At 43.5% G+C, this 27,907-nt stretch overlaps 1 protein-coding gene across 2 annotated transcripts in view; it reads left to right on the top strand.

Moving 5' to 3' along the window:
• Positions 1-27,907, top strand: part of Wdfy2 (WD repeat and FYVE domain containing 2) — a 134,528-nt gene that overhangs the window by 56,077 nt on the left and 50,544 nt on the right. For both annotated transcript variants that reach the window (XM_021181667.2, XM_021181668.3), the window contains exons 2-3: positions 1,708-1,775; positions 16,205-16,278. In XM_021181667.2, the coding sequence (XP_021037326.1) occupies positions 1,708-1,775; positions 16,205-16,278 (142 nt within the window). The remainder of the gene's footprint in view (positions 1-1,707; positions 1,776-16,204; positions 16,279-27,907) is intronic.

Here is a 27,907-nt window from a genome sequence, read left to right on the forward strand (position 1 = left end):
TTCTCTGGAATATAACTGTCTTACTTATTTTGTGGTTCTTATGAGGACTGTTTTTCCTGTGTCTGATCATTGAAAGCTCTTTCCTACTGTCTCTGAGGTCAGCCAACAATCGGGGTCCAATAAAGAACAGGAATGTTTCTATGCCAGTCATTTCGGTTGGAAGAATCTGCTTGGGAAGCCCTTCATCCCTGAAGGGGTCACATTAATGTGCAGCCTGTGTTCTGGCCACTCACTGAACAGGCAGGTAGATCAGAACAGGCCTTCAGATTGTAGAGAACATGTTTCCACCCCAACTCCAGCAGGCTACTTCCTAAAGTAAACAAGCCATTTGCCAGGACTACCTGCCAGACTGGAGCCTAGATGTTGGGAGTTAGTGAGTGCTGGAATTCAGCCGTCTTTTTTCTACTTCAGCACTTTTCCAGGTGCTGCAAACATTATTGAGGAGACCTCAGAGTCTGCAACTGATTTTATCAACTTAGTTCTTATCAACTCATTAGAAGTTGATGTGGTATAGGGACTGATTTCAATGTTTACCCCAACATTCTAGAATATCACTCCTGTATTGATTGTTAAATATAAAAGGCGAGCTGATCCTTCCCCTCATGAGCTGCAGCACTTGGGAGAAAGGGCCCTACTCCTCACCTGGGCAGCACAGTAGGACTGGCCCTGGTGCAGAGGACACAGGTGAGCCAGTCCTTAGGGCAAGAGGGAGATAGAGCTGGCCCCACTACTTGTCTGCCATAAGATGGCGTGGGTGTGGGTGTGAGACCCTCCCCTCCTTACCCCTCACCACCTGTGCCAGTCAGGAGAGTGGGTGAACTGATTGTGGGTGAGCTGGTCCTGTCCCTTTCCAGCTGCAGTGGGTCCAGCATCTTGCCTGGGCAGTAGGGTAGAGCTGGCCCTGGTGGAGGGGGCACAGGGGAGCATCCGCACAACCCCCAAAGTTGAGAGCACAGGAGAGCTGGCCCTGCCACTTGTTTTTTGTGAGGTGGCCAGGGGGCCAGTATGAGGCCCTCTCCCACTCTCCCTTGCCATCAATAGTAGTCAAGAGAAGTGACACTGGAGTCATGAGGTAGAGGGAGGGAACTAGCCCTGTCCCCCACTGGTGAGAATGGGAGAGTAGGCCTTGTTCCTTGACCGGGCAGCACAGTGGAGCTGGCTCTGAGGACATGAAAGCAGGTGAGCTGGCCCTGCCCCCTCCTGATGGCAGCATTGGGTGCCCTGGCTGGAACAGTGTTGGAGAGTGTGCCCTAGTGGTGTGGCTAGGTAGGGCAAGCCCGCTGACCAGCTCTTCTACCACCCAGGCCCAGATCTGGGGCTCTGAGTTGGCCCACCCCCAAATCTATTATCATTTGGGAGTGGTTGTGATATGTTGGGTGTGGAGTGGTCCTGATGGTGAGAATGAGTCCTATTATTGGTTGTATCCCAGGAGCGGGAGACCTTGAGCCACACAAATGACACGTTGCAATGAACATTTGCAAGTGAAGATATGTGGACAGAGGGATATACTGTGGGACACACTGTGACATACTACAGCTTCCAGGATGAAGTTTTCCTATAGTTTGTATGTGTGTATCCATATGTATATATATCTATAGATATGTATATGTATCCACATGTATATGGATATATACAGTGCTAAAAGATTTGGTTTCTGAGTAAGCCCCCGGTACTGAGATTTCATGTATGCCTTTTTTTCTGTTGCAGGACAGTTCGTGTTTGGTTAAAGAGGGACAGTGGACAGTACTGGCCAAGCATCTACCATGCAATGCCTTGTAAGTATCTGGTCTTTTGAGAACCCATGTCTATACTCCAGTGGTCCTTCCTTCCCTGCTTACTTTCTCTGTATTTTCTTCTTGAGTAACTAAGACTAAAGGTTGAGGATCTTATTAAACTGGAAAGTGCCATATTCAATCACTTTCTAGTTTTCTAAGGCTCTCACTATGGAAAGTGAGGAAATTGTTTGGAAATTGACTGTCTGTTGGTAGGTTCTCATAAGAGGAATGGAGAAAGGACGCAGGCTGTCTGGTTACTGCAGTCCTGTCTTGTCTCTAACTTTGCTTTGGCTATTCTGAAGTCTCTGTTCTTAGACAATTCCAAGTTCTGCTGGGCGATTACATTTATGAAGTAAATTTGTCCTTGTGTTACTTTTAATCCTTTAAAAAAAAAAAAAACAAAAAAACAGGACATGGAGCTTTGAGCGTTGGGTTCTCAAGGATTTGCTGGGGCTTGAGACACTCTAATTAGAAGTGGATTCCATTTCGCCAGGACCTACCTGAGGAATAGGTCCTGGTACAGATTGGTACAATAGTTGTACCAGCCTTGATGTCATCGATATAAGCCATCAGGGCAATGAGGGACTCAAATTAAGGGCAACAGCCAATTTTCCACTCTAGGGGGTCACAGAGCTGAATGAGAAAGGAGAGGAGAGGACGGGGGTAGCAGGGAGAGAAAAGGGGAAAGGTTTTCCAGTTTGCTTCCTAAGTACCAGTTCCTCTACAGGTGAGGAACTGGCCTGTTAGGAAATTACTTATAGTCTAGAGATTTTATTCTTTAAAATTAATAAGATTTCTTCTCTATATATTTTTCTGTAAAAAAATTGTTTGAATTTATTATAGTAAACATCTTTTCTTTCTTCTTCTTTCTCTCTCTTTTTTTCTCTTCCTTCCTTCCTTCCTTCCTTCCTTCCTTCCTTCCTTCCTTCCTTCCTTCCTTCCTTCCTTTCTTTTGATAGGGTCTCACTATGTAGCCTTGGTCTGAAACTTGCTATGTAAACTGGATTGGCCTTGAACTCTTATCCTCCCACTGTGTGTGTGGGTGGTGGTGGGGCTGGTATTGGGAATTAAGGCCTGTGTAACCATGCCCAACATTTCTTTAAATCTTAAGTAAAGATTTGGCACTGTAGAAAGAGCTCCATGGTTTGTTAGGGCTCATACACCCTTTGGCTGTCTGTAGTGTGTGTCTCATCCCAGCTTCAGAAGTATATGAAATTATGCCAAACGAAATTAAGCTCTAGGTGATTATGTTTATGCCTCTGGCAAAAGAGGACTGTAATATTTTATATGTTCTTGAGTAAATAATTTATGTTTTATAATTTTTTTTCATACAATACATTTTGAATGTGTTTCCCATAACTCATCCTAGATCCTCCTTACCTCCCTACCCACTCAATTATAAGTTCTCTCTGATTCAAATAATATAACAACCTCCTCCAATGAAAATCAAAATAAATAAGCAAAACCCAATAAGACCCAAAATGCCAAAACAAAACCAAAAGCTTCCCCAATATACATCCATAAAACAAGACCAAACTTGTGAAGTTCATTGTGTTAGCCACTGCTTCTGGACATGGGCCGGCCACAAAGTAAAATATATTCTACATAACAGTAAGATAAAGCAAAACTAACACATCAGAGCTGGACAAGACAGACAGAAGGAAAAGAACTCAGAATCAGAGACACTCAGAAATTCCATAGAAACAGTAAACTAGGGACCATAATATATAGGACCCGATGCAGACCGGAGCCAGCCCTGTGCATAATATATAGGACCCGATGCAGACCGGAGCCAGCCCTGTGCATAATATATAGGACCCGATGCAGACCGGAGCCAGCCCTGTGCATAATATATAGGACCCGATGCAGACCGGAGCCAGCCCTGTGCATAATATATAGGACCCGATGCAGACCGGAGCCAGCCCTGTGCATAATATATAGGACCCGATGCAGACCGGAGCCAGCCCTGTGCATGCTGCTTTAGTCTCTTTGAAATCATAAGAGCTTTGAGCATCTTGATTTAGAGGGCCTTGTTTTTTTGTTTAAATGTTTTCCATCCCCTCTGGCTCTTACATTTTTTCTGCCTCCTCTTCATCGGCATTCCCTGAGCCTTGAGGAGAGGGGTTTGATGGAGACATGGCAGTAGGCTGAGAGACCCCAGAGGTTTCTCTCTCTGCACAATGTCTAGCTGTGGGTTTCTGTGTTTGTTCCCATCTGCTGCAGGAGGAAGCTTTTCTGACGATGCTGAGTAAGGCACTGATCTGAGTATAACACAGGGTCATTCAAGGTCATTTTACTGAGTAAGGCACTGATCTGAGTATAACACAGGGTCATTCAAGGTCATTTTACTGAGTAAGGCACTGATCTGAGTATAACACAGGGTCATTCAAGGTCATTTTACTGAGTTGAGGTACTGATCTATGAACATAACACAGGGTCATTAGGAGTCACTTTATCACTCTTTTCTTTTTAAGACCAGTAGTATTTAGTTTTACCCTAAGGTCCTGGATTATCTAGTCTCTGATTCTTAGTCACTCAAACAGTGTTGGGTGACTAAGTTCCATCTCATGGAGTGGGCCTTAAAGTCAAATCATACACTAGCTGGTTCCGTTCCCATAAGCTTTGTGCCCCCGTTGACCTAGCAGAACACCTTTGAGATATGAGTGACTGGCTTGGTATCTTAAGTCTTTCTTTGGATAGCATGTTGAATGTGTTCCTGAACCAAATGTGTTAAACCCATAGGAGTGAAGGCTCTGTGTAGGAACCAGTTTAACTTCTCCATGTTTAATGAGCTCTGCAGGATTTGCCTTTAGCCATGGGGTCTTGCTGTCAGTTTATGGAGAATAATTTATTTATCTTGGCAATAGCCTGGGCAGTTTGGAGATTTTTCCTTGGAGCCCCTTTGGCCAATAACTCAGGAATAACCCAATCTTTGTACTGGAAGCTTCTTTCAGTGACAAACGATGGCCAGTTGAGACTGCTTCCCCCATTATTTGGCAATATCATTTAGATTGCCTTCATATTTGTATATATTTTAGGAAGCATTTACTGTTTAATTATTTCATACTACCCCTCAAATGGTCCTGAATTTTATCTGGTTCTTGCTGTATTCCCTCCCTCGTCCCCCCTTCCCGTCTCCTTCCAAATTGACTCTCTGGTTCCAGTTCTTCCTCCCTCATAACTATCAATTTATCTCCCTTTCCTAATAAGATCTGTCTCTACCCTCTAGTTTTTTACTCTGTACTGGTCATCTGTGGTCCTATGGATTATAACCTGATTTTCATTGACTTAACAGCTAATATTCACATAGAAGCACACAGCATGATATTGGTACAAAAGCATTCCATTAATTAATGGAATCGAATTGAGGACTCAGACATAAATTCACACAGATGTGGGTACCTGTTTTTGTTTGTTTGGGTTTTTTTTTGTTTTTGTTTTGTTTTGTTTTGTTTTTTGGGTTTTTTTTTTTTTTTTTTTTTTTTGGTTTGTTTGTTTTAAATAAAGAAGCCAGAAACATTCATGGGAAAAATAATAGCATCTTCAGCAATGGTCAAACTGGATGGCTACATGTAAAAGAATACAAATAGATCCATACTTATCACCCTGCACAAAATTCAACTCCAAATGGATCTAAGGCCTCAACATAAGACCAGATATACTGAACCTGATAGGAGAGAAAGTGGGAAATAGCCATAAACTCATTGGCACAGGGAAAGATTTTCTGAACAGAACACCGTTAGCACAGGCATCAAGAGCAACAATTAGTAAATGGTTCCTCAGGACACTGAGAGGCTCCTGTACTGCAAAGGGCACCATCAATCAGATCAAGCGGCAGCCTACAGAATAGAAAAAGATTTCCACCAGCTACACATCTGGTAGAGACCAATTATTCAAAAGTTATAAAGAACTCAAAAACCTACATATCAAGAAAGCAAATAACCCAATTAAAAATTGGGTACAGATCTAAACAGCAAATTCTCAATAGAGAGAACTCAGATGGCAGGAAAACACTTGAAGAAATGTTCAACATCCTTAGCCACCAGGGAAATGCAAATCAAAACGCCTTTAAGATTTCATTTTACACATGTCGAATAGATAGGATCAATAAAACAAGTGACAGCTCATGGTGGCAAGGATGTAGAGTAAGGGGAGCACTCCTCCATTGCTGGTGGGAATGCAAATTTGTGCAGCCACTATGGAAATCAGTGTGGCAGTTCCTTAGGTATCAGTCTACCTCAAGATCCAGTTCCGTTGCTGTCGGGCATACACCCAGAAGACACTTTATTCTACCGCAGGGACACTTGCTCAACCATTTTCATTCCTGTTCTATACATAATAGCCAGAAATTGAAAACAACCTAGACGCTCCTCAACTGAAGAATGGATAAAGAAAATGTGGGTACTAGCTAGGCTGTGGTGGAGCACACCTTTAATCCGTGTACTTGGAAGGCTGAAGCAGGTGGATCTCTTTGAGTTTGAGGCCAGATCTATAGAACAAGTTCCAGGACAGACAAGGCTATACAGAGAAACCCTGTCTTGAAAGTCTAAAAAGAAGGAAAAAGAAAATGTGGTATTCACACAATGTGGTGGTATTCAGTTATTTAAAAAAACAAAAAACAACAACAACAACAACACCCACATGGGATGGATTTGTAGGTAAACGGGTGGAGCTAGAAAAAATCCCCCCGAGTGGCTTACCCCAGACCTAGAAAGACACAGATGTGTGCACTCACTTGTGTATAATATGTGGGCGCTATTTCTTAAGGCTGTGACTTAGAGAAACTAAACAAAACAAACCATTTTCTGTGATTTCGACTTGGTTTTCTTCCTCTTCTTTCATACCTATGGTCTTCTCATAGTGCCCCTGATTTCTTGTATGTTTTAGGTCTACATATATAAGTGTGTGTGTGTGTGTGTGTACTTAACATTTTCTTTGTCTTTTCTTCTCTGTTGTCTTTAGCATGCTAAGTTGTCTCTCCCATGTCTTGTAATATCCTTGAGATTTTTATTTTTAGTTTGTGCTTCCTTCTATTTCTTTGTTAAATTCCACCTTCACATCTTGAACTGATTTCATTATGTTTTTCAACTGTTTGTGTTTTCATGTTATTCATTAAGGCATTTTTTTGTATCCTCTTCAAGGTCCTTGAACATATTCATAGTTGGTACTTTGAAGTCCTTATCTTGTGATAAATTGCTTTTCTCAGGGCCTGTTACAGTGCGGTTGCTGCTTTCTAGAAGAGGCATGTTGTCTAGACTTTTCATATATGTGTTTCTGCACTGAGATCTAGGCACTGGAGTTACAGTGTTTGAAGTTATGATATTCTTGATATTGATTGATATCTGGTGTCTTCTTTCTTGGGGGTGTGTTTGGGTCTGAATCAAGAGGCAGAGTCTCCAGGTGACAGAGGTGTGCTGGACATAGATAGAGGCTTCTGTGGGTAGGCTGCAGCAGGACTAAGAGCCAGTGTAGAGAGACCAGAAAGAAGGATGGGAAAGGTACTAAAGGCTGCCTTCCTGAGTTCCAACCTAGTTTGGCCATTGGGGCTCCTAAGACCTAGAGACTGTTAAGCTATGGCGGGGATGTTTGGGAGCATGGGGACAAAGGAAAACTTCTGATTTTTTTTTTTCTTTTCCAACTTTAAGTAAAATAACCAGTCTTTGCTCTGATCTTGCCTGTTCATCAAACTTGACACATAGCTGCCAAGAAGAGGGGAGGAGAGGCTGTAACTGAACAGGGATTTGTAGCTCCCGGTGTGGTACAGAGCAAACAGCAGAGACACCTGGGCAGTATGCCATAGTTACTGAATAAAAATCTGTGTAATGGTGGAATCTGTCTGTCTTAGGGTTTTACAGATGTGAACAGACACCGTGATCAAGGCAACTCTTATAAAGAACATTTAATTGGGGCTGGCTTGCAGGTTCAGAGGTTCAGTCCATTATCATCAAGGCAGGAACATGGCAGCATCCAGGCAGATATGGTATAGGAGATACTGAGAGTTTTACATCTTCATCTGAAGGCTGCTAGCAGAATACTGGCTTCCAGGCAGCTAGGGTGAGGGTCTTAAAGCCCACACCCACAGTGATACACCTACAACCCACAAGGCTACATCTACTCCAACAGGGCCACACCTTCTAATAGTGCCACTCCCTGGCTGAACATATACAAACCGTGACAGATACTAATAATAGATATGATTTCCCTAAGAGCATCATCAGCTCTGTTTCTGTAATAGTGGCGCATTGGCTTTGAGGAGTAAGACTGTTAGGTATTTATACAGTCTTCTACTGGGAATTAAGACAGACCTACTTTTATCCTCAGACAGTTTTCAGCATCCCCTGAACAGTAATTGGAATTGTGGTATTGGGTTCTACACAAAGCAACTGGGTCAGAATCTTTGTTTTAGTAAAATCTCTAGATGATTTCAGTATGCATTAAAGTTAGAATATAGTCTTCTAATGTGTTGTTAGGTAATATATACATGTTTAAATGAACCCAGTGAAGCCTTATGCAAATACTGTATTGATTTAAAAATATGTAAATATAAGCCACTTTGTTAATCAAACATTTATGACATGTCTAGTATACCTTGGCCACTGATGTAAGTGCCAAGGATGTGCAGATGAAGAGGATTCATAGGGCAAGGCGATTTGTGAAATGTTTTATTCTTAGATGCTTTCAGTATGGCACACAGGTTAAAAGGGGGCGGGGGAAGGCATGTGTACATCCTTCATAGTTGTCAGTAAGGAAACCTACTGCATTACATGCTAACTTCCATCTTGAGTTTTTAAAAAATAAATAAATAAATGAGATTACTCAGTGCTGTCCCTAATTAATGTTTTTGTGGCATTGGTTACACAGTAAGTGAAAATGAAAGAGAATCAAGTGAATGGCTACAAACTGTGTGCTACAGGCATTTATGACCATGTCCTGTGTTTATATGAGAAGTAGTATTCCAAGTGCAGAAGGCGGCTTTTTGTTGGTCCTCTAGAATAGTCATTACAATATAGTCATTGTTGTGTTTGGCAAGAGAATAGATATTCTGTATCTTTAATAAGAAGTTGAAGCTTAACACAGGGGACCAGGTGGGAGGCTCTGGGTGAGAAGAGTGGTGAGGCCTGAGCTTGGTGCTGGGTACCCTGCAAGGCAGTGTGTGAAATGCCAAGTGACCTAGAGAAGTGACACGCAGGAGAACAGTGAACAGCAGATGCACTGTTATAAATCCCAGGCACTGTCCGTGCTAGTGTTCCCAGTCCTGTTCTAAGCTATTCATCCAGTCAACTGAAGGAAGGATGCCAAGAGGATCCAGCCTTGTGTAAATAAGGTGGTTTCCCGACCCCACCTCTGCCCAATCTGGCTTTCCCAGGAATTTGGCACTTTGACTAGGAAATTGTGGTCTTGGTCCTGTTCCGAACCCAAAACTGGCAACATTAAACCCAAGAGCATCTAGACATTTGCGCATGCAGATGCAGTAGGAGCTGAAAGCAGAAAAGGATGAGCCAGGCAGAGGGCCCTCTGGCTCCTGAGGAGAGATGAAGCCGTGTGATAATGCTGGGAGGGAGGCTCCCTTCTTCATCCTCCCCTAGGCCAGTCAGAATCCTGGCAGGCTCTGGCTGCTGGCCTTCTAGGGGCACCCACATGAGCTCACACTAACCTAGCTCTAGCTACAAGTATGTGGCAAGCCTTGGGGCTGGTAGAATACTTCCCTTCCTGCCTGTCACACTCTCCTGGACCTCTGTGACCTTTAAATAGAAGGGCGGGCTTGTGTTACATGTTTCGATGGACATGGTCTGATAGGAGGGAGGCCATGTAGATATGGAGAGTAGAAAAGAGTTGTTTATCCTCCTTCCTTTAGTTCCTTTGGACACTTTGTCCACAGATGTTAACATTTCTTCTGGGCACGTGCAATGTCCAGAGGAGGTGGGGGTACAATACGGCAGTTGGTTTCTGCAGTCATGATGCTCACACTGTGTGAAGAAGGCAGGTCCTAGGTAAGCACTCTCCCAATTCATTGAGTGTGGGGAATTGCAGGCTGGTCTCCAGTCGAGCTGAGGTCTGAACCCTGATGGTCATAATTCACTTACATGACACAGTAGGCGTTCCCTCATGCTCCTGGAACTCTGGCTCCTGCCTAAGGTACCACCTCCCACAGCCCCCACAAGAGAAGCATGGTCAGTAGTCATGTAAGCAATGGCTCAAGCTTCTGACCTTCAAGCTAAACTCCTCCTCAGTTACCTAGCAACAGTGAAGACCATAAAAATGGTGCTCAGCCCCCACCATGCTCTCTCACTCCTTTGTTCTCTCACCTCTCACTTCTCTCTCCTCTTCCCTTTCTCTTTGTCTTCCTCTCTCCTCGCCTCTCTCCTCTCTCCTTCTCTCTCTTTCTCACTAGACTTTCCCCTTCCTTCCTTCCTTCCTTCCTTCCTTCCTTCCTTCCTTCCTTCCTTCCTCTCTCTCTCTCTCTTCTCTACCTTCTCTCTTTCCCCCTGCATTTCTATAATAAAGCTCTTAAACCATAGAGAGTCTCTGTACCTTCTAGATCTGCTGCGCCACTCTCGCCAGTGTTGGGAACTCCTTCCCTCATCCCTCTCTCCTACAACCCTGGGGCTTTAGCAAGGTAGCTCTGGGGTCCCCGGTCGTTGGGGCTGCCTCTTTTCCACCCCCCGCCCCCTGCGTGGGTCAGGCATGCTCACCTGGGGCCTAGTGGAAAAGTGTCCGCCTGCCCAGAGCACAGGAACTCTGGCTGGACATTAGGCCCCTTTTCCTCCCCCACTTCTCTCATGGCCTCCCCAGGGCCCCCCTTTATTTTTGTTCCCAACAATTGAGGATTATAACAGAAGTAGTGCATAAGGGCCTGGTCCCTGGTGTTCCCAGAAGAGCGTTTACTTAAACTGTTTTCAATAGAATGTTTGCATATCTGTTTGGGGAATTGAATCCAGGGTGGTATGCCTACCTACTGAACTATACCCCTAGAGCCTCTAGAGAACTGAGGGTGTTTGTTGCCTTGTTTTGAAGGCAATAATACACACATACATACATATACATACATGCATATATACATATGTATTTATACTGTATACATACTTGGACTAAAGAGAAATTGGAACAGATATTCTTTATCTGCTCCCCTGGTGTCTCCATGTAGTTGATGCTTATTGCTGTGGTAGTATCAGCTTACAGCCTGCTCAGCTGGGGCCCTTCTACTCGCATTTGTTAGTTGTAGAGGGACCTTCCTCAGGGTCCAAGATTGAGAGTTCATTACAGCTATACATGTTCTAGGCTTCTAATGGAGGTACTATTTCATCCACTATATTCCCATTATACCACAGACAAAATAGCACATGGAAGCCCCAGGTATCCATGGTTGAGATATTTTAGATATACTCTACCAATTAGCTTCTTCACTCATGTACTTAAGACAAAAGACAGGCAGGGAGGAATCTGATGTGTCAGCCACAGTGGCAGGTGGTGGAGACGTGAGAGAATTGGGTTCACAGTTGGCGGCCCTCGGTGCCAACTTCTCCTTTGGGAATATGGGACAGGTAAACTACCTTGGCTGCCAGAGATACAGTGACTAGAGGTCAGGAAGGTGAAGGCCTTGTGTGGACCAGTTGGAGGTCTGGAGGCCATGTGGAGTCTCTTTTTCAGGCCAGGCAGGTGGGAGTTAAGTTAACTCCTGGGTATTTATGAATTTATCTCCAGGACAAAACAGAAGTGCCCCACACCCCATAACAACAAATACAAAGATAGGTCCATCACACAAGCCACTCAAATTACTTGTTTTGCCATCTGTCTAGCTTGCCCTGGGTCTTGAATGTGAGTTTGTGTTAGAGCATTCAGATTTTACACAGGTACAGTCACCTTGTCACCCTCTGCTCAGCTGACAAAGCATAGGAACCTGAATGCTTACTGAAATACTGATTTGGAGCCACCTGTTTCTCAGACCTAATCAAGGCCTACTTTCAAAAGAGGCTGATTGTGGTAGGTGGCTTGAGCCTTCCCAAAGTTCTGAGTTGTGCACTTGTAACCCCTCTTCGTAAATTCACTATGCCCTCAGCTTGTACTTACATGTATATCAATGTGAAATTCTCTGCAGCTATTTTTTTTTTTAAGGGAATAAGATTTTATTGTGGTCAATTTGAGTGACCATGGCCCCAGAAGCCTAGATCAAGGTTACCCCAAATTCCATATTCTCTTGTGGGAGCAGTTTTATAGTTTTAGAGAACAAAGTCACAAATGAAGTCAAGTTTGAAATATGTTGGTGGGTACATCAAAGTTGCAGGTACAGCAAGGTGGGAACTTTCCTGCAGGCCCAGTGCACTCTGATGACATTCTTAGCTCATGGGCTGATGGAAACTAGTGGGCCGTAAGATTTTTATCTCTTAGTCATGGGATGTTAGTTCTACACAGATGTGGAGAAGGAAAGACTGTTCAGGGGCTAGAACTAGCCCAAGACAAGGAGTCACTATAATATTGCACCTTCCCCAGTTTTAGATTTGTAAAAAGATAAATGTTGCTTGATATTTTTAATACTGGCTGATTATGCTATGGGACATTTCAGATACTAATTAGGTAAAGAAACATCAGTACTTAAGGCATAAGTCGTCATGAATGGTGTGGTTACTAGAGATGGATGTCCTTTATATAATTTACTTAAGGAGGGCAGCCCGAATCTTTGGGTATTCCTACTTAGATCAATGGAATTAAAGTTTAAATTGGAAACTTTTGTTTTGCTTAGGTAAAGTACACTGGGTAATAAAAAATTATATATATATATATATATATATATATATATACACACATATACACACATATATTTGAATATATATTCATTTAATTTATAAATGAATTATATATATATATATACACATATATAATGAAAAACTACTCTTGCAAACATTAGTTTTGTATAATGTGGGGCTTAGTATAAGCAAATTGGCATAACACAAAGGCATGATGACGTGAAAGTACATAATATCTTCATTTGGAACTTCATTAAAACCAATATTAGTATGATTTTATCATTTGAAGTATACTAGGTAGAATGGTAAATACCATAATTTAAAAAAATCTAATCACAAAATATTTAAGAAACATGAACAGATAATGTTTAGCTTCTCAGGGTACTCCATTGTCAGTGAGGTTGAAGATGATGTGTAGATATAGAATTTTCCAAGTCTGCAGGAATGTGCTCTCAGATGATGGGAGAAAGTCCCTACCTCTTAGGCAGGAGTGAGTTAGAAGTTCCTGGATGCTATCGTGAGCTTTAAATCAGAAAAGTCTTTGAGGTGATGTTTTTTTGTTTTTTGTTTTAGTTGATAAAATCATCTGGTTTTTATTTTCCTTTGAAAAAGGCTCTAATTTTGAACTTTAGTTTTCATTGATAAAAGTGGGGAGGATCTGGAAGGAACTGGGGGTTGGAAAGCCATATAGTGAAAAGTCTTACATTAAACATTTTTTTATATAGTAAAAATATTCTGAAGAAATCATCAAATTTTGTTACCCACTATATAACAAGATAAAATTAAGTATATATTTTGAATCTGTTTTGGAAGAAAAATCCTTATTAAAATGTATGTATAATGTTCACTTTTATACCTTAATAAAATCTTATAACTGATAAATGTTGTTTTATATAAATAACTAGTATTTTAAGATTTTAAAAACATTTAATATACTCAAAGGTATTATGTAATAGGTTTTAAGATGTTTAGGGTAACCACATTTATAAAGTAATATGTATTTATCAGGCCTTACTATCTGATCACAATAGTTAAATCTGAATGTGTGCATGCACTCAATTTGGACTTGCCAAAAGCCTAATGATAATTTAAGCACAGAACAAGCATGAATTGCAGAAAATGGGAACTGAAGTGGCCATTGTTTGTTAAGAAATCTTTCTGATACAAATAACATGAAAGCAACAGAAAAACATCGGAGAAAGTGATCATAAATATCTGTGACACAGCTGCATGAAATTAGGTTCATGCCGGTTAGCTAACGAAGGGTAGGAAGTGCATTGATAGGTATTTTCAGATGAGAAGAGGCGGATTAGCACACAGGGTCAGCAGGTGAATGTAGACTTAAGGCTCCCACTGTCTCTCTGTAAGTGGCTACGGAGCGGGGAGTTACGTGCTTGTGCCCCAGCCTGCATTCTAGGAGTTAACTCGATGTTACCACCTATGCCAAGTCATGCCCGACCTTTTCCTCAACATTCATGCCAGTTAAAAATGTCACAAATGGGAAGGAAAAAAAAACGGAGATGTATGTGGTCACATTGGGAAGTGGGGGACAAAGAGATCCAGCAGAGCCCCGGACTCCATCTTTAGGGTCCTGAAGTAAGTTCAGAGTTTAATGAGAGGGCCATGCTGTTCACACATCCAAACAGTCCTCAGCCGGTGCTGTCACTCCCGCTGCTGTCTGATTGCTATTTGTTTCTTACTTTCATCCTGTAAAGTAGCTTGACACGTTGTTAGAACTGTGTGCACTCTTTTCTCTCTGTATAGAGGGGGTGCAGTAAAGAAACCATCAAAATAGCTGTTCACTTCCAGTTTAATGAGAGACTTTTGTCAAGGAAGTAATGCAGAGAGTAGTGGAGGATGACAGTTGGACATTTTAATTGGACATTCCAGGTGGCCTCTGGATGTGTGTTCACAAGCACACCCATCTGCAGACTCATGTAAAACTCTCTCTCTCTCTCTCTCTTTCTCTCTCTCTCTCTCTCTCTCTCTCTCTCTCTCTCACACACACACACACACACACACACGATGAAATAAAATGATGAATCTGGCAGTTTTGATTTTTATAAGGGAGTGGGAAAACCGTAACATTGTCATTCTGCTAAAGGAATATAGCAGTAATGATATATTGTTATAACCATAGATGAGTATACCTCTCACCCACTACCCGAGAAGCTTCTTGTTGCAGTAGATGGCAGTTAATTCAGAGACCCACAAGTGGATGATGTGCAGAGAGTGAGAGACTTGAAAAGAATGCATTTTATTCTTACCACTGACACATAGTGAAATAACTCCCATCTTAGTTTTCTGGGGCCTCCATAACAAAGTCCTGCGAGGTGAGCCGCCTCAACAGCTGCATTGTCTGTACCGCCTCACAGTTCTTCAGGCTGAGACCTCAAGGCTCCTGCAGAACTCTGGCTCATCTGAAGGCTGTGAGGGAGTCTGGGTTTTGGTATCTGTCTTAGTCAGGGTTTCTATTCCTGCACAAACATCATGACCAAGAAGCAAGTTGGGGAGGAAAGGGTTTATTCGGCTTACACTTCCATACTGCTGTTCGTCACCAAGGAAGTCAGGACTGAAACTCACTCAAGCAGGTCAGAAAGCAGGAGCTGATGCAGAGGCCATGGAGGGATGTTCTTTACTGGCTTGCTTCCTCTGGCTTGCTCAGCCTGCTCTTATAGAACCCAAGACTACCAGGCCGGAGATGGTCCCACCCACAAGGGGCCTTTCCCCCTTGATCACTAATTGAGAAAATGCCTTACAGTTGGATCTCATGGAGTCATTTCCTCAACCGAAGCTCCTTTCTCTGTGATAACTCCAGCTGTGTCAAGTTGACACAAAACTAGCCAGTTCAGTATCTATCCTCTGGCTTCTGGTGGCTTCCTGGCCTCACACTTAGCTCTGTCCACACCTTCACATGTTGTTCTAGGTGTGTGTATGGATCTGTCTGACTTCTGCTCTAAGACATTCGTGATGCTGAATAAGGGCTTCTCCCTACTTCAGCATGGTACAGCTTTGCTAATTAAACCCACAACTCCACTTAAAAATAAAACCACTGTATACTTACTACCACAGACGTGTATGCTTTATTTGAATTTAAACTTAGGACTCTTTTAGCTTCATACAAAGAAAATGATGCTACAATTATTTTCAACTAGGAACCTTCAGTACCTCTTAAACACTCAGAGTAAAAGCTCCCTGGTAGCTCAGTTGTCCCATATAAGTTCAGAACCAGTATTCTTTTCTGCGCTGGTGGGTGTATTTGAATGTTTGGCATCAGAGAAAAAAATCTAGTTCCTCTCCAGCTCAGATGGCGGTGCCTGCTCTCATTTAAACTGAGATTTGGGTGGGATCAAGAGAGCAGTGATCAAAGCTGTACACAGCACAAAGCAGGGTCAGTCTTGTACACAGCAAATTTACATCCTGAATTGCCAGCACAAGCCAAGACCGCAGCCTTGATTCTTGCCACATTTGAGGATGTCTTACTTGTATATTCATTAAAAGGACAACTTAAAACCTAGGGGCTTGGTTGTAAAACTGCTGTTTTTACAGCAGTTGGCAAGTATGGTTTAAATGAACTGCTTGAGGAGACAGTGGGGTGAATTTAGCCACACACTTAACTCATTAGACACTCCTGAATCAATGAGAATCATTGTTTGTTAATTTCATCAACATGTTCATTTCTTTCAGCTCCATGTTCATGCATGTCTTTTAACCCGGAAACAAGAAGACTGTCCATAGGTCTAGACAATGGTACAATCTCAGTAAGTACAAATAAGTAAGATTTCCAGTTGAAATACTTGCCTTCTGCGTAGTGTTGTGTACTGTGGTAACAAGTTGTCTAATAGTTTTTCAAGTAACAGTCATTTTTCTGGCTAAATAAAGAGTGCATGGAGCACAGGGCCTTACAGTGAGGGAGAGTTCTGTGCAGGGAGAGCTGCCTTTACTTATATGCTGCGGCTTAGTGTACCCTGCCACTGTAGCCGTGTGCACTTGCATTAGTGAGAGGGAGCTGATATGCCATACTCGCTGTAGGTCATATTGAACTGAGATCAGATGCGTCATCTGAGTGTTAGCAACAGACACATAAGGGAAATGCTGCTTTCTCTTCCATCTGCATATGGGATCTTGTGTTTGGCTTGCTCTTGTCATCTGAACTTTCTAACACAAATAAAATGCTGTAGACTTGAATGAGTTTGTTAAGAAAGTACAGATGAAGGTTTTAGATCTAGATCCAGATAAATATTAGTTAGACCCATTGATTGTAGGTCTTGAGGGGACTGAAGTGCTTAGGGGTTCGAAACTTAGGTTTTGAGGGCTGGAGAGATGGCTCAGTGGTTAAGAGCACTGACTGCTCTTCTAGAGGTCCTGAGTTCAATTCCCAGCAACCACATGATGGCTTACAACGATTTGTAATGGAATCTGATGCCCTCTTCTGGTGTGTCTGAAGACAGTGATAGTGTACTCACATATAATAAATAAATCTTTAAAAAAAGAAATTTAGGTTTTATCTGTCTTCTTTATCTTATTTACTGACTTTTATCTAATATATTGACTAGTAACAAGTGTGATCTGGCAATTTCTCCATTCAGTAAGTTAACCTAGCCCACACATTTAATCCTAGCACTCAGGAGGCAGAGGCAGGCAGATCTCTGAGTTCAAGGCCATCCTGGTCTATGGAGCATATTCTAGGACAGCCAGGACTACACAGAGAAACCATATCTTGAAAAACAAAAGACAAAACCAAGAAAACAAAACATCCAGTGTTGCCTTTAGTCCTGGGTGAGAGAAACTCTGCTCTAGCACTTGTGAACTAAAAGGCCAAACACTGGAACGCTGTGGGCCTTGTAACCGCAGACACTGGGCAGGGGTCAGAGCTCCAGGTAAGACCTGGAAGATGCTGTGATTAAGCCCACCATGGGCAACATGCTAGAGAAGGGGTGAAGAGGAGGGAGAGGAGAACATAGAAGAGATGGGGAGGAAGGCGAGCAGAGATGTTGACAGAGCTGGGGATAGGAAGAGAACCCTTTATGCCACCACACTATGGCATGGGACATCAGAGAATCGAAGAACCTGTCCTTCCAGGTAGTCAAAGGTGAATTTGTTGATATCAGACTATAGGGTCATACTTTATTTAATAGCTTAAAATTTATATATAATAGAATATAAGCCTCTGCCTGTAGTCTTACCTCAGCCCATAGGAATGTTAGAGATGTGTTTGAATACTTTCTAATCTTGAAGTAGTTGTTAAATGGCCTTAAAGGAGGTATTAATAATATTTCTAAACATAAATAAGCTTATCAGCAATATTTGTGGGACTTCTCTAATGCTTACTACTTGTTAGGATTTTCAAATTTCATTTGGTAGTTCTGTACACTGCTGCTTGGGAAAGCAGAGATTATATACTGATCCTTGTTCACTTTAAGGAGAGCCATATTTTAAAGGAGGAATGTGTATAGACTGATTTATTATTAATTTTAAAATATGCTAATTTTATCTTCCATGTATAAGTGTTTTGCTTACATGTATATCTGTGCATCACATGTGTGCCTGATCAGAAGAGAGCATTAGAGTCCTTATAGGAGGTTGTGAGCAGCCGTGTACATGCTGGGAACTGGTCCTGGGCCATCAACAGGCACACCGAGTACTGTTGAGTGTCGAGCCATCTCTCCAGCGCCAGTTATTTTTGAAAGAGAAAAGAAACAGTTGGACTGCTTAGTGATGTGGCAGGGCTCATTGCAAAGGAAAGAAAGATGGCTGAGACACACGTGTTGGCCACCAGGTCACAGGGCTGTGTATGGGATGTTCGCTGCCCCTGGAAAGTCTTAGATCTCGTTCACTCATGAGTGGTTCTTTGCACTTTTGAAATCAATATAGATGGTTAGTTGACATGGACAAATTTGACTCTGGAGGCAAGTTATGGATAGATGTAGCTATTTATTTTATAGAAGTGGGGAAGCCACTGACTCATTAGTCATCTTAGTAAACAGAACTGCTGGGTAACAGGAGCATCAGGGGCAGGGGCTTCTGTGCTTCCCTGGTTACTTACTACAGCGGCAAGATGCCAAACTACCTGCCTCTAAAGCAGTGGGTCTCAGCCTGTGGGTTGTGGTCCCTGTAGGGGTCTGATGAGCCTTTCATAGGGGTTGCCTGAGACCATCAGAAACCACAGACATTTAACATTACAATTCATAGCTGTAGCAAAATTACACTTAAAAAGTAGCAATGAAAATAGTGTTATGCCGGGCGTGGTGGCGCATGCCTTTAATCCCAGCACTCGGAAGGCAGAGGCAGGCAGATTTTTTAATTCGAGGCCAGCCTGGTCTACAAAGTGAATTCCAGGACAGCCAGGGCTACAGAGAGTACCCTGTCTCGAAAAACAAAAACAAAAAAACAAACAAAAAAAGGAAAATAGTTTTATGCTTGGGGGTCGCCACAACATGAGGTCCTTACTGTGTTAAAGGATTGCAGCATTAGGAAGACTGAGAACCAGTGCTTTAAAGGACTGAGTGTAATGGCTTGTCCAAGAACTTCCTTATAAGTGCCTCCTTTGTCTCACGGAGGTAATTAATTGCTAATCTTCCTGATTCAAAAACATCTGAAGCCTTATAAAATTCTCATATAGGAGGGCAAGAGACATTGAGAGGCCAGTCTGTTTAAGGCTCTGGCTTCTCATCACTATAGTAAATTCATTGCTAAAATAAATACTTAGAATCTTGTCATTTCAATAGTTAACTCTCTTAGACACAAGAAATCCTGTTTCTGAGACTATGTGTCCTCTGTTCCTTGTATATCACAGTGCACTTTTAAGAATAGTGATTAAATTCTAAAACATGGAAGATAAAGCCAGAAAGTAAATCCATATTTTACTGAACCAATCTCAGTATCGTTGCACACTGGGTCAGAGATGAAGAACAAACACCCTTTGACCCCTGGACCAAGACTGGATGGGAGACAAGCAGCAGGAGAAGTGGGGGTGCTTGGGGGGCTTGACCAGCAGGGGGGGGTGGAGCGCCTCTGAAGCAGAAGGGAAAGATGGAGCCATCACTTGGTTGCGGGAGGGAGGAGAGGACAGCATCCTATTCCTTGTAGTGAAGTAGCAAGTGCAAGAGGCTGCAGGGCCTGAGGACTGTTTTCATCTGCCCTTTCGCTCTTTTCAGATATCCCATCTTGGGCCACGAAGCTCTAATCATCTTTTAAGATGTTGTTGCAATGTTATATTTTACATTTATTTCCTATGTTATTTCATGTAGATTGTTTCTGGACAATAATTATAATTCATAATTATAATTATTATAATTCATCACCTATAGTGTTTAGTAGGTGATGTGTTGTTGCCAACTTAATTTTTGTTTCATTAAAAGGTTTTTTTTTAATCTGTCAGTCCTGTCAATGAATTGACCAGTCTTTTTTTAAAAAATGTTTTATTCTTTGACAGTATCATACAATGTATTTTGATCTTATTCATCCCCGAACACCAACTGGTCCCAGATCCTCCCCCACGTCCCCCATCCACTCAGTTTCACACACACATAATTCTGCCCCAACAATCAAGTCTGGTTTGTGTGGGCTTGGGGCCTGCCCTGGAGTGTGGCCAAGATCCCAGGTGGTCTTAAGCTTCCCTTGCCCAGAAGCAATCAAATGTCAGCCGGTCCTCAGCTAGGGAGTGGGGCCTCGTGCCACCTTCCCTCCATATATTCACTCTGTCATTTGGAAATCTCACAGACTTTTGCCTTGCTGCCTGCACTGTTCTGTAGGGATTCATACTTTGCAAGTTAAATGAACAGCTTCATGAAATGTCACTGTTTTCTTGTGTTTTGTTAGTATTCTTTCTTCAGGTGGCTTTGCTTGACACTGGTTATGTGATGGAGCTCATTGTGGCAAGTGTTTTCACAGAAAACCATAGGGATAGAATTTGTGTCCCTGGTAACAGGAGATTCCTGGGTAGACTCTCTTGAGCCTTCAGAAGCTTCAAGGGAGAAGAATGAATTTATCGTAGGACATGTTATTTCTTTTTCAAGTAAAAGGAGAAACTGTGCCTTTGAAGATAACAAAATTTAGCATCCTTTAGAGAGGAACCTGGGCATCTTTACGGGTGTTGTCATCCCTTAAGGCCAGTGTTGCATAAATGTGCATGGCAGTGCAGTGTGTAGTGACCTGTGGGGGCAATCGTCCCTTGTCTGTACCTGTTTCTGTAATTTCAGTTACCCACAGACAGCTGTGCTCTGACACAGTAAGCACAAACTGCAGAAGTAAATGACTCCCAAGGTTAAGTGATTCTTTCTATCTTATTTTTCATTGTTAATCTTGTTTGTGCCGAGTTTATAAATTAAACTGTATCATAATTGTGTATAGGGAACAAAAATAGTACTATGGGTTCAAAACCATCTTGTTATAGGTATCCACTGGTGGGCTTGGAAGTCAGGCGTCCCTTGCAGATGTGAAAGGGGCCATCCCTGTAGAAGCACGCTGAGTGGCAGTAATGCCTGAGGTGCCAGTACCTAGCCTGCTACTTTCCTGGAGTTGCCACAACAGATGGCTTAAAACAACAGAATTCATTTTCTCAGTTTCAGAAACTTGACACAGAAATCAAGATGTTGGCAGGGCTGTGCTCATTCTGAAGCTGGCAAAGGAGACTCCTTACTTGAATTGCCTCTAGGACTGGCTGGCAATCCTCAGTGATCTGTGGCTGGTAGACCCACCACTCCTACGCTTACCTGTATCCTTATGCCATTTTCCCCCGTGTATTTATCTTATAGGATGCCAGTCATTGGAGTTAGTCACCACTAATCCATTGTGGTCTCATCCTAACCTGTTACATCTTCAGAGCTTAACCTGTCACACCTTAACTTACTATACTTAAAAGAGGTTGTACTTAGAGTGTACTGACTGGTTTTGTGTGTCAGCTTGACACAGGCAGGAGCTATCACAGGGAAAGGAGCCTCCCTTGAGAAAAACGCCTCTATGAGATCCAGCTGTAAGGCATTTTCTCAATTAGTGATCAAGGGGGGAAGGCCTAGCCCATTGTGGGTGGTGCCATTCCTGGGCTGGTGGTCCTGAGTTCCATTAGAAAGCAAGCAGAGCAAGTCAGGGGAAACAATCCAGTAAGCAGCACCCTGCATGGCTTCTCTGTCAGCTCCTCCTGCCTCCAAGTTCCTACTCTGTGTGAATTCCAGTCCTGACTTCCTTTGGTGAGAAACAGCAGTGTGGAAGTGTAAGCTGAATAAACCCTTTCCTTCCCAGTTTACTTCTTGGTCACGATGTTTTGTGCAGGACTAGAAACCCTGACTAAGACATTAGAGGTTCCAGATAGTTGTGAATTTCGAGGGTATTACTCAATTCAATTGACCTACTAAAATCACATCTCCAATGTTCTCAAACAGTGTTCTTATTGTTGTTTGACGTGAGACATGATGCCTTCAGGGAGAAATATTCAAAGATGTTAAAGAAGATAAGCCATGATTCCTCCTGGGAGAGAAAGATGGGAATCGGAAAGAACGTTTTTCTGTAATTAGTGCTGGCTCCCTCTAGATAAATGGTGCACTGGGTAGGTCACAGGTCATGATAGTGGTGGCTGAGCTGGCTTCTGTAACCCTGCATAGACAGATTTTTGAGTATTGTTCCAGGCAGAGTTCTTATTACTACAAGGACAGCCCAACTACTTACTAGGAGCTCTGTAGAGTGTTTACAAGGGAATTGGAAGCATTTGGGAAATTGTATGTTTAGCCATTGTTTTTAAAGGGAGGAGGGAAGAATTTATAAACATTTATCTTAATGATGTTTTGAGTAGCTTTTTCTTATTAGTGCTTGCCATAGATTGTTAGGAGTCTACACTGACTACACCCTACACCACCACACCTATGTGATGAAGTCGTGCTGGGCAGTAATGGCTGGTTGCCCGTGAGGAAAGCATTTCACTGCCAGAGTCAAGTATACAGTCATTTTCTCACTGCTGAATACAGGTCTTTGAACCCTTTCCCTTCCCGCTTAGCCTCAGCACTGCTCCCTGGCTCCCCCTCAGCAGTCATCACAGTGTAGTCAAGGTTTTTTACTCCAGAACTGAGTCTGCTTTCTGGGCTTTCCAGTCTGACTCCGTCCAGGAATAAAACCCTAAAAGTGAGAGTCAAGGATGGTTGTAAAGACAGTTCCCAACAGTCTTACGTTGATAGAACTGTGGAGCCGGGGTCTTTAGGACCTTCCTTCGGAATGGTTATTCTTGCAGTTCCTGACACTGCTGCTGATGTCTACATTACAGTTCCTTCCCAGTCTAGCAATCATCCTCAGGGCTGCTGAGATAGCTCAGCTGGTAAAGACTCCTTATCACCAACATAACCACCTGAGTTTGATCCCTGAAACCCATATGCTAGAAGGGAACTGACATCCACGAGTTGTCTCTGACCTTCAGACATGACACATCCATGCGTCCATGCATGCATATTTAGGTCACACACACACACATGAAATAAGTAAATAAACACTATTTCTGAGTTTCCTAGACATTTGGAGTCACGGGGCTTTCTCCTGTGAGCTCTTTCTAGTGTTAGGTAACCATGTTCTCCCGCACTTGTGCTGAGTTACAGTGACATGTTGGAGCTGTACTCAAGAGAAAATAGTTCTAAGGCTGTGTCAGTGGCTTGCTGTTGGTTGATACAGTTAATTTCCCAAAGGGAATTTTACCAGAGTAAACTGTGGCAGTTACTGTGCCTTTGGCATTTGTGGGTAGTGGACGTTTCTGGAACCTCTGAAGGCCAAGCTTGTCTCCCTAATGTCATTACGCATGTAACTCACTCATGTCTTGTTTGGTTCCTGTATGTTCTCGTAAACCTTGGTTGAGCAGCAGTGAGTGAATTTAATGCAACAGCATTTCTTTGGCCTGAGGTTATTCTGTACCACCACTATAATTTTGGATTTTTATTTGTGTTTTGGGGAAAAGATCTCACCATGTTGCTGAGTTTGGCCTCAGAGTCTTGATCCTCCTGTCTCGGACTCCTAAATGTTGAGCCACTGTGCCACCCTGTAGCTTTAGGTTTTAGAACACCTTTGTTTGAGAAGGCTACTCATGTAGCCCAGGCTGGCCTTAAATTTTCTCTTCATTGAAAGATGGCTTTAAACTTCTGTCTCTGTCTCCTGAATGCCAGGACTACAGGCATGAACCACTAACCAATGCCTGCCCCGATTCTCTAGCACAGATCCTTACAGGAGCACCCAGATTGTCCTGTAGAAGGTGAGGAAGCTTAGAGTGTTGAGGGTGGGTTAAAGTCAGTCATCTACTGTGTACAGCAGTAGTTGGCCAGTCGCCACAGCACACCTGTGTTTTAGAAAGTCAGTGACAAGGAAATAACGAGTAGATGGCCCAGTACTTTCTCCTTCTCATCTTAAGACTCTGTGCCCTAAAGAGTCTTCCTCCCAAGGTTCCTTCCTATTGGTTTAGAAATTCTCCAGCTTCTTAGAAACAACTGAAACATTGTAACTCTCAGCCTTTCTCTCCTTGTAATCTCACTTCTTAAAATCTGACTTCTTCACAGTCACCATTGTATACTTCCTCACAGGGAATTTACCTCAGCTAGGGTTTCTGTTACTGTGATAAAACGCCATGACCAAAGAGCAAGCTGGGGAGGAAAGGGTATATTAGGCTTACACTTCCACATTGTATTTCATAATTGAAGGAAACCAGGACTGGAACGCCAGATAGGCCACGAACCTGGTGGCAGGAGCTGAAGCAGAGGCAATGGAGGAATGTTGCTTGCTGGCTTGCTCCTCATGGCTTGCTCAGCCTGCTTTCTTATAGAACCTGGACCACCAGCCCAGGGGTGGCACCACCCACCATGAACTGGACCCTCCCCCTGTCAATCACTAATTAAGAAAATGCCTCACACTCTTGCCTGCAACCCAGTTTTGTGAAGGCATTTTCTCAGTTGAGGTTCCCTTCTCTCAGATGGCTCTAGCTTATGTCAAGTTGATATGAAACTGTCCAGCACAAACCTCAAACCACTGCAGTCTGCCTTCCAGGCCCTCAGCCCACTCAGGTTCCTGGCTGATTCTGAAGGCCTGTGTGCCCTTCCCCACACTGCCCGGCAGTGCTGAGCCTGGCTGTGCTGAGTCTGGCCTCCTTACACTTGAGCTCTCTCCAGGATGCAGCATCCCTCTGTTTGTGCAGTGCAGTTTTGTACACCTTAACATGGGCTTCTGCCGCCTTTCTTCTGTTCTCCAGCTCCTCCTCTCCTTGCCGGTTCTGTAGCCAGCTCTCATCTGGTGCTGGAGTTCGTCCACATTGCTCTGAGGCCCCGGCTCGTCTCTCTGTACAGCCTCAGCCACACATCACTTGCCAGGCATGTGACAAAATGAGCTTTGTGTTTCTGTCTAGACCTTACTTGGAGGTTCTGACTTCCTAATGTTTCCTATTGAAGATGAACCCCTAACTGCCAAGTCTAAAACAGAGGTCATTCCGCCCACATGCCGGTTCCCAGTGCTTTCATTACAGTGACTGGGGCCATGCTGCATAGGCCAAGGGTCTTGTCCCTCCTCTGACTTGCTATTTCTCTCGTCTATCAGTTACTGTTACCTGTTTACCAGCTTCCTTTCTTCCCTGTCCCTCTCTACTCCCTCTTCACATTAGGCCCCTTCCCCACCATTCTTTACTCTTGTCTTCCTTCCGGACCTTTCTCAGTTTTCCCCTTCATTGGTTATCTCCCATTCACAGGACTAAAGGGCTCTTTACAGAGGTGGATTTTTAATCTTGCCTACAGTGAAACCTTTCATGGCTTCTGCTGGCACTTAGGAGACAGGGAAAGTGTTTTCAGATAGCCACTGTGACCTTGCAGATCTGGTCCTCCCATGCCCACAGCCTTGGTTTGTACAGGGCCCTTTCTCTGAGTTTTCGTGCGTTTGCTCACAATTCTTCACAGGGTGGGGATTGAGCCTGATTGTTTCTCTGTGTCCCTAGCACCAGTACTGGTCGATTCTAAGTGCTCTGTAAACACTCAGAATCAACAAGGGAATTAGTGAATGAATGAATGAATGAATGAGTGTAAGGTCTGTTGAGCTGACCTTATAGGGGTTAGGAACCTAGGCTTTGGAGTCTCACTGCCTGAATTTAGTCACAGTCCTTCCTAATCAAGTGTCACACTGCACAAGGTGCTTTCCTCTGCTTTCTGCCTCAGTCTACAGTGGGGATGGTAACTGTGTTCATTTGATATAGTTTCTTTCAGGAAACTATGAGAACTCCTAGAATAGCCTGCGCATAGGGCAAATAAATATCAACTCCTGCCAATGTCATTGGCAGCAGCAGCAGTCTCTGTAGCCAGTGTCCATGAATCTTCAAAACCCACTGCAAGTGGATGGATTTAGTCTACCGTGTGTGTCGGGAATGGGGAATTCCTAAGTGGAGGTGTGGATGTTCAGCTTGCTTCTGTTGTCATCTTTTGTCTTTGCTGTCTCATCATAGTAATTCTCCAGTAATTTACAAACTACAGACCATCAAAAGCTGTATTTTTCTGTGGGCATGTTTAAGTTACTGCTGTTTCATCTTTATCACCCTTAAAAAGAGGGCTGGCCAGATGGCTCAGTTGATATATTGCCTGCCCAAGGATCCGAGTTAAAAATCCCAAACATTTGATAAAAAAACGGATATAGTGGTGTGCCTCTGTAATGGGAAAGGCAGGGACAAGAGCATCCTTGGAGATTGATGGGCAGCTGTTACTGCCACTTCAGTGAGCTCCACGTTCAGTGAGTGACCCTGTCTGAGAATACGTATAGAACAATTGAGGACACCCAACATTGATCTCTGTCCCTATCCTCACATGTGCATGCATACCCCACCCCACCCCCCAATACATACCTGCACATACACTACACCTACCCCATCTACACAAAAAGGCTTTGACCTTAGAAAACTACAAAGTGCTATTGCCACAGTGATGACTGGAGAGGGCCTAGAGAGTTTGTTATCAGAAGGACTTGCCTTTTCTGACAGACTGAGAATGTTAGCAGGAAAAACGTTTCCAACCATCAAGGCTGTGTTGCTTTTTATTCCTAGGAATCTGGCTTTTATAGGCCTGTGTTCAGAGAGCTTTCTGTGTGCATCTCTCTCTTTTTCTCTGTCCATCTGTCTCTGTCTGTCTGTCTGTCTGTCCCTGTCCCCCCCCTCCCCCGTTTGACTGGGCAAATGGTTGGCAGGGGTGAATGTGGATCCTCTGTCTCTACCTCCTGCACTGGGGTTACAGGTAGACTTTTACACTGGGTTTTACATGGGTTCCAGGGGTTGAAACTCTGGTTCTTAAGCTTGTACAACAGGTGTTGCCCACTGGGCCATCTCCCCAGGCTCCTACAGTAATTTTCAACAACAGGAACCAATTTTCCTTACTGTGCCATCCAGTTAAAGCACATTCTCTGTAGACATAAGGTTCTTCACTACTTTTCACGTGGGCTTTGTCTCTTAGGGACGTGAGTCATGCCAGTTTTCTCTAGTCACTGTCAGAGCCCAGATGGGCTGGTGTGACACTTCCATGTTGTTAATCACGGGTGAAGCCCTTCCTCTGTCTAGTAGCAAAGGAATGGGTCATGTCTCCCAAGGGACCCTCTGACATTTTGTTCTTGCTCTGTAAAGCTTCAAAATTCGCTAGAGCCAGAACGTGGGGAGGGAGCAGTCATTCTTTCACTGCAGAATGGCAGCCAGCTAGTTTTGATACAGAAGGCTATGCCAGCAGAGAAGGGTGTGGTATTAGGTCTACCCTGGTCTCTGGGGCTCAGTGCTGGGCTTGTGCAGTGACCCAGGGTGTTGTAACTAGGGTAGGTTTTCTTTCCAAGGCATGTGCTTCTTGCTGTTTCTATAACTCTACCCCAACCTCACCAGAACTTGGATCCAGGCTCCACAGCACACATCCCAGCTTTTCCACATTTACAGATGTGGGAGCAGCTCTTCTCCTAATTACCAGGGAAAAATGTGCATTTTCATAAACCAAGGCTCCTATAGTGTATCGAGGGAGAACTCTGAGACGGAAGAGGGACTGCTCACCACATTGACAGGAAGACCAGCACAACTCTCCCATCAACACCATCGCATGGGTCCACTTGGCTTCCCAGATTAGAGAGAAGTCTAAAACATTAGCACAAGCCACACATGGTGGTGTATGCCTGCAATTCAGCCACTTTGGAGGCTGAAACAGGGGGATTCTGAATTCCAGGCCAGCATGGGCTACCTAGCGAGGCACCCCACACCCAATGCAGGAAGGAGGTGGAGCTCGTTCTATAGCCTTGAGCTTTCAGTTTGGGGTAGGGTGAGAAGGGTGCCTTTTGGGGTACTGAGTGGGTCAGGGATCCATGTTTGGTACAGTTTCTAAGTCTCTGAGCTCCCTCCAGAGCCCTCTCCAACTGGCCCTGTTGAGTTGATGTTCC

Source organism: Mus caroli, unplaced genomic scaffold, assembly GCF_978045245.1.
Source record: "Mus caroli unplaced genomic scaffold, Mus_caroli_1 scaffold_12, whole genome shotgun sequence".
Taxonomy (NCBI): Eukaryota; Metazoa; Chordata; class Mammalia; order Rodentia; family Muridae; genus Mus; species Mus caroli.